The sequence below is a fragment of the Malania oleifera genome, chromosome 8 (assembly GCF_029873635.1).
Source record: "Malania oleifera isolate guangnan ecotype guangnan chromosome 8, ASM2987363v1, whole genome shotgun sequence".
In the NCBI taxonomy this organism is placed as follows: Eukaryota; Viridiplantae; Streptophyta; class Magnoliopsida; order Santalales; family Ximeniaceae; genus Malania; species Malania oleifera.
The window spans coordinates 74740582-74753167 of record NC_080424.1 but is presented as its reverse complement, the minus strand read 5'-3'; the positions used below and the strand labels follow the sequence as shown (position 1 = coordinate 74753167).

General features: G+C 35.9%; 1 protein-coding gene across 2 annotated transcripts in view; it reads right to left on the bottom strand.

The window, feature by feature from the left end:
• The window catches only part of LOC131162611 (GPN-loop GTPase QQT1), a 38862-nt gene that overhangs the window by 6434 nt on the left and 19842 nt on the right, over positions 1–12586 (bottom strand). For both annotated transcript variants that reach the window (XM_058119221.1, XM_058119222.1), the window contains 7 exons: positions 4510–4666; positions 4328–4372; positions 4148–4227; positions 3771–3845; positions 3483–3586; positions 3196–3352; positions 2997–3084 (listed from right to left, as the gene is read on the bottom strand). In XM_058119221.1, the coding sequence (XP_057975204.1) occupies positions 2997–3084; positions 3196–3352; positions 3483–3586; positions 3771–3845; positions 4148–4227; positions 4328–4372; positions 4510–4601 (641 nt within the window). In that variant the 5' untranslated portion in view covers positions 4602–4666. The remainder of the gene's footprint in view (positions 1–2996; positions 3085–3195; positions 3353–3482; positions 3587–3770; positions 3846–4147; positions 4228–4327; positions 4373–4509; positions 4667–12586) is intronic.

The following is a 12586-nucleotide window of genomic DNA, read 5'->3' as shown; positions in this document are numbered from 1 at the left end:
GTTGAGGAGGAGATTTGGACCTAGAAGGCAACTCTTTCAAGCAAATAACAGCTATGCCTCTGTTTCCTCACACCATATTTAGGACCATGAGGAAAGAAAGGAACAGAAGGGCCTTCGAAGGGTAAGCCTCATTGCTCACCACGCTGAAGGATAGGTGGCTGACCCCTCTTAACTAACAGATTTAGTGGCTTGTATATGCTAGATACCTTTAATGTTTTGGTACTATACTGTCAGCTTTCCTGTTTTGCTCTACTTGTTGTAAACAGGTGGCACCCCCGTGGTGCCCTTCAATAAATTCTCTTCTTTCATTGATAAAAAAAAAAGTCAGATTCTATAGAAATTTTATATGCATGCAAATTAACAAGCTAAAGCATTGTGAGGTTCAATACAGAAAACCTGTATTGCTGCTTCTTTCCTGACAACCAATTATTACAGCAATTGAATTAAATGAACAAGTTGTAGAATTCCACCTTATTTTCTTATACACTTCCACCTTATTGCTTCCCCCAAACAAAGAAGTCATAGGTTCAAATCAAGGATGCATATTTTTAAAACAAGGAGGTAATTCTGCAAACATCACGCCCTCTTCAGGCCTTGAATGTGATGTATTCTGCAAACATCACGCCCTCTTCAGGCCTTGAATGTGATGTAGAAGCCTTCTGCACTAGATGAGATGTCAGTCTCCTGTTTATTTCCACCCTTCTTCTGCCCCATTACTTCCATAATTTTGAGATCGAAGGTAGAACGCATATAACTTTACCATATGTCATCATGCTCTGTTGAGCTAGATACCATTAAGTTGTAACCTTTTTTAAAAAGCAAAAAAAAAAAAAAAAAAAACGACCTGTAGATTAAGAATGTACAACCTGGAGAACAAGGTATATCCTTAGAAAAATCTGGAAAAACCCAGACTAAAACAGAAAAGGAAACCAAAAAGCAAAAAGAACAAATCAAAGCCAGCAATACCTAACAGACCCAACAAATATTGCCAATCATGCTGAATATCCAAAAAACTCAACACCCCCCCCCCCCCAAAAAAAAAGTTCCCATGACCCACAAACCAAAGAGAAGCTAAATATTGATTCTTCCCCCAAACCAGCAAATACAACGACTTCTTCCCTGAAAAAATATGTGCATTGTGTTCCATCCACAGCCCCAAAACAATGCAAAGAAAACACATTTCCATGGCACTGCCCTTTCCTTTTTCCTGCCAAAACTGCACACGACACTGCCAAAAAGTCCTCTACTGTCTCTGGACAGACCCAACATTCGCTGAAAAAACCCAATAACTACCCTCCAGGCAAACTCCCATCGAATTAAAAAGACACAACGCGGACTCCGAACAGTTAAAACAAAGCACACAAACATCTGGAGAGAGAAAGAGCCTTCAAGGTCTCCTAATCTGCAACAAGTTATTGGAATTGATTCTATTAAGCGCAACCAACCAGAGAAAAGCCTAGATTTAAGTGTGACTTCCAAATGGATTTATAGAAAGGAAAAGAAGAATCAGAACTAGCCAACAATTCACAAAAGATTTGCAAGAATATACCCCTAAAGGATCTAAAGACCAGGACCAGCTATCCTCTTCCAAGAAACCCAACGATTATTCAACAAGACAAGCAAAAAAACCAACTCTTCCATCTCCTATCACTCAAAGACCTCCAAAAGTGAAAATCCCAAGAAGGTGGACCACCACCTAAATCAACAATGAAAGAAAAAATGGAACTATCTTACTTGGCATAAAAAAAAAAGAGACAAGGAAAAGAGGTGGAAAAAAACTGCATTCCCCAGCCGAAGATCTGTCCATAAATGGATTTTACAACCCCTATCCAACAGGAATCTATTATAAGGAATGAAACGGGGATAAATCTAGGAGATAGCTTTCTACGGACTTTCCGAAGAAGATCTAGATCCCTAATTAGTATCCAAACCATTCTCGTTTATTCTATACTTAACTTTTTACAACTCTATGCCACAGGAAAGAATCCTCCAGCGGGAACCATCAAAGCCATTTTAGCCAGTAGAGCCATGTTTCTAGACACCAAGTTTATAAGACCCAAACCACCATACCGTTTAGACCTGCACACCACCTCCCACCTCATCAAATGATTCCTATTCTTCTACCCTATTATCAAAATCTTAACCCCAAACTTCCAATATTTCAAGCTCTTTCCTTCACCAAGAAAGTGTTTAGAAGAAAAGGTGACTCCTTTGCTCAAATCTAAACACTGGACTTAACTGATCACCTAAAGTTAAACAGGACTGGGATTTTCATGCAGAACACAAAAAATTTACATCAATAAGAGTTTAAATGATTTGTAAATTCACATAGAAATGAGCTTAAATGAATTTGCAAATTTGCTGCTAATACCCTACATCCATGATACTGCAATTTATAATGTGTAACTAGAAATCAATAGCTTCTAATGTGAGTGCAAACAAGCCCAACTGGTTATTGTTCACATATTTGTATCCAAAATAATTGTTTCTTCTTATTTAATTTGGAGTCCAAAGACAGCTCATTTATGATTTCCCATAGTTGTAATGGATGCATCCACTGATCTTTTTGACAAGCATGTTTAATAGTATAACACTAAAACACCTTAAAAAGAAATCACAGGAACAGTGCCTTTGCACACACACAGTAACCAGGGTGTCCACAGGGCTTGTCAAATTGATCCATTAAGCCTGATCTAGCATTTGTGCCTCATGCATAATTGCAGTGTGTGCGTGCATACACACATGCATGCGTGTGAATCAGTGCGTGTGGGATCTCTATGCAGCAAATAGCACAACCATACATAATATCAGATACCAAGGAATATCAAAATGGCAATAATCATATAAAATGTGAAAATAATATTGAATAACAAAACAATTAAAAAAAAAAAAGTTGTAGGCAAGTGGTCAAATATAATTAAACATCAAACGCACAGTACATAATGAAAGACTAGCGTATACAACTTTGCATAAAACAATTTGGCCATACAGCACACCTGTACTTAGCAGAACGAGAATCCTGATCAAGATGATACTGCAAATAAGATAGATCTTGCGCATCGGTATAAAAATCAAGATTGAAAGCTGCAGTGCAAACCAAAAGAGTGATGAAAAATGATAAGTGGTATTCAAAGCTTGCAATAACATTAAATCCGCCGCAAATTAATATCTGAGAATGGAAGGCTCCAATAACACCTAGCTTCCCATAGCTTTCAATCAAATCAATCTTAGACAGGACATTGATGTGAGGGAGTTCCAAATGAAGCATGGTTGATAATGAAAGCAGCAATGCACTCACATACTTCCCAGGATCACTGCAAAGATGGGCATCAATTAAGTGCATTGCAGTCAACTGCAGGAAATGAAAAACCAACTGAGATTCAAATGATCTTTTACGAGATTCCAAAGTAGCATCAAAATAATGAAGATGAACAATCTCAGACAACCTCAATGAATGACAATGAAGAAAAACACGATCATACCCTGAGGTTCAACTTCTTTATGAGTTTCATGATGGCTCTCTTAGCATTTGAATGAAGGAAAAATAGTTCAACTTGGCCAGGAAAGTCAAAAAGAAGATAGTGATCTACCAGGAAAATGCACTGTTAGCTACTTATATCTTCAACAAATTTTGATATAAAAACAATATTTTCTTTAATTTGGATGGAACAAGCAGAAAGCAATTCACTCAAGTTGTCTACATCAATTACAACCCATGGTCATAAATGAATCTAACAAAACTTGGAAAAAGGTGCAGCCTAACTACCAACCTTTAAGGAGGGGTTCCAACTTGGACTCCAGCCAGTCAATGTTCTTCTCTAAATAATCCATGCAATACACAAGACCTACAGACATCAAAGAAGATCCTTCAGAAATAACACAAAAATCAATTGAGCAAATTCAAATTATCCTACATAAAATTCAATTTGAATCTGAAATTCCCATGAGATAGGTTGCACTTGTATGATGCTCACCCATTCAGTCAGTCCACATATATTATTTCAGTGAAAGTATGAGCTATTACAGAATGGCAAAACAAGTAAACTGCAGCAATTTTATGTGAATATAGGTGCATTGGAAATCTCGGCATCTTATTATTTGATTAAAAGAAAGTTTCAAAAAGGAAGGGGTTTCAAAGTAGCCTCACCTCCGTTGGGACCAAGGGAATGCTCATTCATTACATCACTTAGCTTAATGAGATCCTCAATATTCACAGCACACCCATACCTTTGTCTCAAGTCAAGAAAGAACTAGAAAATTGCAATCCATAATACTGATCACATGTCAGAGAACATCAACACTATAAAATATTTAAAGAAATGGATACGGCAATTGATCATTGGCAGGATCCAAATTTATAACAGCGACCTTCCTGCATGACAAATATGAAGTATTCATGACAGAATAAAGAAATTTGCAATTTCCTTTTCCTACTCTATTTTCCTCCATTTTATCACCATCCAAGCAACAGAAATCAAAGTACAGAGAGAGAGAGAGTAAAAAGAAGACCTTCCAATGAGTTGGAGGAATTGAGACATTCCATTGCAGTAGGTGGTCTTGCCTGAACCTGGTGGACCTATCACGATCTGACCAAACACCATCCTTGTTATCTTTCAATTGGCTGCTTGCAGAAAGTACCAAAGAGATGCTTTGGTAATCCAAGAATCTGTAATTCATAGGAAAATTAATAGAATGTGGAAGATACATCCCCAAATAAATGAAAAACTTAGGTTATTTTGTATAATGTCGAAATCATTAAAAGAAACAAAACCCAAAAAAAAACAACAAACAAACAATAAGAAAAACTGAAAAGGAAAACTAGAACTAGAAATGAATGACTTAAAACTGTTACATTGTTTGGTTGTGTTCCTAAAACTGGAGGAAGAACACTCAGAACTTGTTCGTTTGGCTATTTTCAATTTTCCTATTTTCCTAGATTACACAATAATTTATCATAATTGCTAGAAGACTTGGAATTCCACCAACATTTTGCACTAATGTCAAGAGTACTGGAAATGTGTATACGAGAGAGAGAGAGAGAGAGAGAGAGAGAGAGAGAGACCCACACACTGCGGCCACACATATACTTAATATGCAGACAATTACCCTATTACACTCACACACTTAGGGGGTTTTGACTTGAGTTATGCTAAATGACCTTCAAAACTCACTTTCTTGAGCATTTTATGTCCATAAACAGGATTAATATCTCACAACAATATTTTTGTTTTGGTTTCTACATCAAGATTTTTGAGAATATAAGATTACAGTACCTAACTTAACAGCCATATTCTAATATTATTTCAATAAGATTACTAGAATATCTGTAATGTGTAAAGATAATAATATCAGGTAAATTCATGTAATGTGTATATGTATATATAATAATAGTAATTATAATAGTATTTAGTAATATCTTTTAATAATGATAATCTTAATAAAAAAACCAATAAAGATAATATTAATAATAATAATTCTTATTACAATAAAATAAAAATAATACTAATAATAGATTTTGATAATTATATTATTTTAGTCATTAATATTAGTAAAAATAAATAATATTTTTCACAATAATAATATTTTATCAGTATTATTGTTGTTGTCGTCAGCGTTGTCGTTGTTACTACTGCTACAACTATTACTGGTGAACAAGAACTAGCAATTTTGCCCAAGAACAATTAGTGGTAAGTCGGATTCCCATGGGAATCTAAAATTACCTAAGAGGTGGTTAAATATCCATTTGTGGGGGCATCTTGCATTCCCAAGGAACCCAACAAACTGCCATGTAGGACTTCAATGAGTTCCCACATGCCGCATCCAACATTTTAGAGAACAAAATATCATGAAGGATAACCCAGGCCAAACATCCTCTTATGGCCTTTTGATAACACCCCTTCAGGCTTTACTATAAATATTAAATGGTTCAAACTTGCACAAAAGAATTCAACACAACTCAAAGCTACTTTTTTAAACAAATCAATTAGCTACATTTGAGAAGAGAGATAAGAAGTACAATTAGCTCCATTCAACAGTTTTTTCTTGCATCAAATAACAATCTACCTCAATACCTCAATATGTTTAGTGCACTCATGAAATGCATGATTATCAGAATGTACTTTCTTCAATACGGCAAGAGTACAAACAAGTTCTTGAAAAAGATGCTTCAACCACATCAAGTGCACAGGTAGTATGAGCAATTGCAGTATACCGCTTTGTGCATAAAATCAAGCACAAGCAGTCTATTTCTTACTTTTCCACAAAAATAAAGTTCTCCAAGTAATATATAATATCCAATGGCCAAAAGAGGAGAGAGGGTCATTGGATTATTTACAACAAATATTATTTTCTGACATTTGATAGTGCACTATTCATCTGTGGGGTAATAATCACCACTCAAAAGTGGTAGTGCAGCATCTCTCACAAGTACCTACAGCCATCCAATATTGCTTAATAAGTTCTCAAAAAAAAAAAAAGGCTTCTCTTAGGTGCTCATGCTATAAATACTTTTATGACTACCAAACAACACTTATTATAAGTGCTTACCATTAGTGACAAGTGCAAAAAAGGCTTCTTTAAGTGCTACTAAACAGCAATAAAATATCATCCACATTCTTTGAGCCACATACTTTAGAACCTCGGGCTCCTACCCCTGGAAATACCACCAAGGTCCATAATCATGCAGCACGATCTCCTTGCACTCAATGGATACCAAGATCTTGTCAATTCTTGAATACATTGCCACCTCTCTATTGTTTGACCAACTGAATAATATAGTAACTGCTTGGAACACAGTGTGTTTTGGGTCGTCATACAGGACTTGAAACAAGGTATGCTAGTTAAGAGGAATGTGGTTCTTGGAGGGGTATGCTTAGTCAACATGCCATTTTGGATCTTTGCGCTTTAACCACTTATTAGGGTCAATTAATTGGCACACTATGTAGGATTGCAGAAAGTTTTGAATTATTTACTTAGGAAGGAAAATAGAATATAGAACCCATTGTTCTTACTCAATTAAATTATAAAAATTATAAATAAATAACAATTAAATATTAAATTAATTTATTTTTTAACGAAAATTAATTAGTTAATTTTTAAATAATAATACCATACTACTAAGTGCACAAATTTATTGGACTCTCTAAATAAAGAAAGTAATATAAAAAGTTAAACTCTTTAATTATAAGTCGTACTTAATAAGTTAATTTCTGTAATTATAAGTCGTACTTACTATGAACCCTTCTCCAATTTCAAAAGTAATTGTTGGCATTCCTTCTAGGGTGGGTAAACCATCCAAGAAGAAATTTACTTACTATGAGCTATAGTCCCTCTTTCTGTATGTCTGTTCGAATACATTATACATCCACCATTTCTTTCCCCCCCCCCCCCCCCCTCCTTTTTCTTTTGGAGAAGTAAAAGAAAATTTATTGAAAAGGCATCAAGGGGAAGCCAGCCGTGGTACAGCAAAAAAATCAAAGATTACATTATAGTCATTAACAACAGTCCCACTATGCCAGCTATTGACTGCAGTAAACCAGTGCTCTTTGCGGATCTGGAATGCTGTGGTTGAATTTTTAAACACTCTCCTAGTCCTCTCTTTCCAAACGCACCAGAAAATTGCAAGGGAAATGAGGGATATACCCTTTCTCCTCTCTTTTGTGGCCCAAATCCCTTTCCAGGCACAGAGTTCCACCAACATAAAGTTAGCAATAACCCATTGTTGTCGAATCAGAGTCAACACCATATTCCAAAGATTCCTGGTTTAAGTGCAATGGAGGATGTGCTCAACTAATTCTGCATAAGCCAAGCAAAGGGGACATCTGTTGGCAAATAACAGACCCCTTCTTTGCAAATTATCGAAAGTCAAGATCTTACATGTGTCGCCTCCCAGGCAAGAAAGGAATGAGCTGTTTGTCTCAAAGGAATGAGCTTTCCATAGAAGGATCTAATAGTAAAGATCCCCTTCTCATCTAAGGTCCAAACCAGAAGATCAGTGATATTATGGTGCTGGAAGCTGTAGAGAAAGCTATAGAAGCCTGTGAGCAGGTTGAGTTCCCAATCTTCCATATTTCTAAGAAAGGGGATGTTCCAAAAGAGCCCCTGATCTGAGGTCCGTAGGTGCTGACTGAGGCAGACATCTTTGTCACAGGGCAAGTTTGTAAATGGCTGGAAATAGGACACTGAGGGCCTGATCGCACCACGCATCATGCCAAAAATAAATATTGTCCCATTCCCCACCTAAAATGTTATATAAGAGAAGAAATCATTCCAGGCTTTCCTTATGAAATTCCAAACCCATAACAGTGTGGGTCCTTTGCTAGCCTGGGAGATCCAATCATTATGTTCAAGCTCATATTTCACAGCAATGATTCCCCACCAAAGGTGATCTTTCTCAATCATGGATCTCCACAAACATTTCCCTAAAAGGGCTTTGTTGAAAATGTGGAGGGACTTCAAACTCAAGCCTCCTAAATGAATGGGTTGCTTCACCACTATTTGAAAAAGTGATTTGAATTTCGCCCTGAAGCCACCACCCCCACCACCCCCCCCCCCCCGGCGCAAGGGGGGCCGAAAGAAACCTCCTTTGAATTCCTTTTAAGTCTCTTGGCAACTAAAGCCGGAAGGGCAAGGAGAGACATGAAGTAAACCAGGAGATTTGTCAAGGTATTTCTACGAGAGTGATACAGCCACCTTTTGACAAAAAATTCCTCTTCCATCCAGCCAGCTGTTTTTCAATTTTTTCAATAATGGGGTCCCACACTCTCTTATCTTTGAGTTAGGCTTCGGGAGGTAGCCCAAGGTAGTTAATAGGGAAAGTTCCCATCTTGCAACCTAGAAGGCCAGCAATGAGAGGCCCCATCTACAGTTTCTCCAACAGGAATGATTTCACTTTTTCCAAGGTTAATTTTCAAACCCAAAACTGCCTCAAACCTTGCCAAGATACATCTTAGATTCAGAATGTGGAGAGTGCCATCCTCACAAAAAAATGATAGTTCATATGTGAACAGGAGGTGTGTGACCTCCATGGACTTTTCATGCCTACCAACTCTTAAGGCTTTTGATTAGCCCTTCTCTGGTAGCTTTTTCAACATGAGGACCACAATGAACAAAAAGGGGGATAAAGGGTTCTTGTCTCTGTCATCTAAAGGAGTGAAAGAAATCAGTAGGGTGACCATTGATTAACATTTTAACACTGAGAAACTTGGTGTGTTGATGCAATGAGCGATCCAACTGCACCATCACTCCACAAAGCCCATTTTCCTATGAGTATAGAGAAGAAAGTTCCAATTAACATGATCGAAGGCTTTCTCCATGTCAAGTTTCCACACCACCTCATTTTTCTTTTCACTCTGAGAAGTATCCACCACCTCGTTAGCTATGATTGCTGCATCCATGATCTGTCTTCCTGCGACAAAGGCATGTTGATGTTGCCCAATGACTTCCAAAGTGACTCTTTTGATCCATGTAGCAAGGACTTTAACAAGGATCTTATAAGTACTTCCTACCAAGCTAATTGAACAAAAGTCCTTATTGTTGGTTGCCCGGGTTTCTTCGAGATCAGTGTAAGGAAAGTGGCAATGATACTGCTTATAAATATACCCAATCTAAAGAATTCCTCAAAAAGTGTTAACAAAATCCTGCTTGAGCCCACTCCAGTTTGATTGGAAGAATGACGCCCATCTGGCCCTGGCACTTTGTCTCCATCGCATTCTCTTATGGCATGGAGGATTTCCACTTCCTTAAAAAGTCTCTCAAGCCGCTCTGCGGTGGAGGGGCTGATAGATTTAAAGTCAATGTTGTCCACTACAGTTCTCCAGCTTTTGGAATCAGAGTAAAGAGCTTTATAAAAGTAACAGAATCCCCTTTTGATTTCTTCTTCCTCAGTTAAGGTGTTCTACCCAATTTCAATGCTGGAAATGGTTTTTAGTCTGCAATTGGTATTTGCAGTTCCGTGGAAAATGTTAGTGCTCTGATCTCCCTCTTTGAGCCATAAGGCGTGCAGCAGGAAACCCTCGCAGAGTCTCTATCCACCTTGCGCAGCAGGAAACCCTCATGGAGTCTTCATTCACTATTGGCCGCAGGAAACACTTGCAGAGTCTTAACGACTTCTCATCCTGCAGCAGGAAACCATAGTTCAGTTTCACAGGAAACTTTGCCAGTCTCTCACTCAGCAGAAGGAAGCCTTCTTTTCTCCCTGTTGCAGGCTTCAAACCCTCCTCTCTCACCATCACAGACTTTGCAGCACTCTTCTCTCACCATCGCAAGCTTTGCAACTTCTTCCCCGACAAATCTGGGTGCAACTTTTGGCAATCTGGATCTCAACCCCTATCAATTCGGAACACCATCAACACTCGAATTGAGCAGGATCACAGTTTGGTGGGGGGACAGCAACCTCGGTAACTATGGAATAATCCTTCCATAATGGAAAATCATCGAACTCAACTCATCAATAAATGATCAAAATTCCCTTATAGCTCAAGTTACTCTGCTACAACCCTTTCATTCCTAGATAAATCTGACAAAATCACCTCCAGTGCACCATCAGCCCCCATTTGGCCCTCACCAACTTCAGCTCAACCTAAAGATCCCTCCAAGACTCTATCCTCCACTGGCCCCAGTACACCTATTTGATTCTCCATATTTTTCAAGCAAGCAAGAAACTTAAGTCCTCTAACCTCGGAACCCACTTTATTGAATAGTCTATCGGCCCAGATTCTTGAAATCCCTCCTGCAATCCCCACAGCTCCCTTAAAAACTCAGTCCACCCTTCTGTCACACCAAACAGAGTTGATGATCCTGCTAGATATGTCTTTCATCTCAGTATCTCAGATGCAGACTACATCTGGTTTCCACTTCTTCAAAAGCCCCTTGACCCTCCTTTTGTCTGGATTGTTAAGATCCCCCATATTCCATGATAATAGCTTGCACTTCATGGTTTATTGTTAAAGAGAAGTAACTCACGCACCCATCCCATCCCTCATCATAACCACCTCTTCCTCATAATTGAACCAGCAGGCTCGTCTTTTGATTTCACTCCCTCCTTTAACAAACTAGTGAACATGTCACATGCGTTGCACATTATTTTATCTGAATAATAGTGTAAAATATTTTTATAATTTTTATTAAATCTTAGATATATTTTCAAAATAAAATAATAATATATTGTCAGAATTTAGTTCAAATATATTAAAGTATGACTATTCAAAATTATTTTTATAAAATTAATAATTTTTAAAAAAATTATAAATACAAACATCAAAATGGGATAGTATTATGACATTGTGTAAATACAAAGATGTGAAAAATCTTAAAAAATATAAAATACAATATGACAAGAAGACTCTCTCAAATTATGAAAAATATTTTATTTCAATATTTACATATAATCATTGGCAAAAAAAAATTATTATAATGAATATATAAGTAACTTTCATAAATAAGCAGATTTTTCATTAATTTTTATTTTATAAAATTTCAATACATGACTTCTTCCCATGAAAATATTAGTAACTTTATCACAAACTCCTAAATTATGATTTGCTACCTAAAATTTTAATTATTATTATTTTTTGTTTACTTATTGATCAATAATGAGTTTTGTAAATAAATTTAAATTTTTGTTTGGAAGGTGCTTGTACGTCTACAATTTCATTTCTAAAATCTATCTTTTAGAAATTATGATATTATTTATCTAAATAATGCTAGAGACTTCACAATAATTTTAAAAGACATTAGAGGAATTTCCCTATTTTATTTTGGGATGTACATTTTATTTAACATTTATAGTAAGATTGCATTATTTCATTTCTTGAATGAAATGGATTTTTTTAGCTCCAATCCTGACCTATTCAAAATAAAAATTTTAAAAGTAGATTTATCTAATGTTATTGAATTAAAATTTTTCATAAATACTTATCGTACTTGTAAAACATAATAATATTTTTTTACAACAAATTTTTTGCACTATTTGTACTCTAATATATGATATGTATATACATTGTTAGATAGAGTTTTTTTTTCAGGTTCAAGCTTTAACATATCTGAAATAGATTTTATAATTGTACTTTGGTTGAGTTTTTTTTCTCAGGAATGCTTTGCAATACTCTTAAAATGTAGGGTAATTTTTGCCATAAAATACTTTTATTAAGTTATTATTATAGTATAGATATAGATGCAGATATCATATATATAATGGTAGTTTATTTAATTTTTTTAACTAAATTGATTTTTTTCTTTAAGTTCAAACATTAACTTTTAGACGTGATCTAAATGTAAGTTTACCTAATTTTATTTGAATTACTTTCTATATACATGTGGTCTTACTTTCAAAATATAAGAATATTTTTGTAAATTAAATAATTTTACACTATCCATACTTCTATACATATTATAAAAATTTACTTCTTTTTTTTTGGTTAGGAATGTTGCTCTTATAGAAATTTATTCTTAAAAATAAGTACTTTTGCCCACAAACTGGTCTACAATTATGTCTTTTAGGCGCTCATAGTCTTTTTTTGTCAAAAGATAAGGATACTTTTGTCCATAAAATGATTTATACTGTTCGTACTTCTATCCATAGATGTGG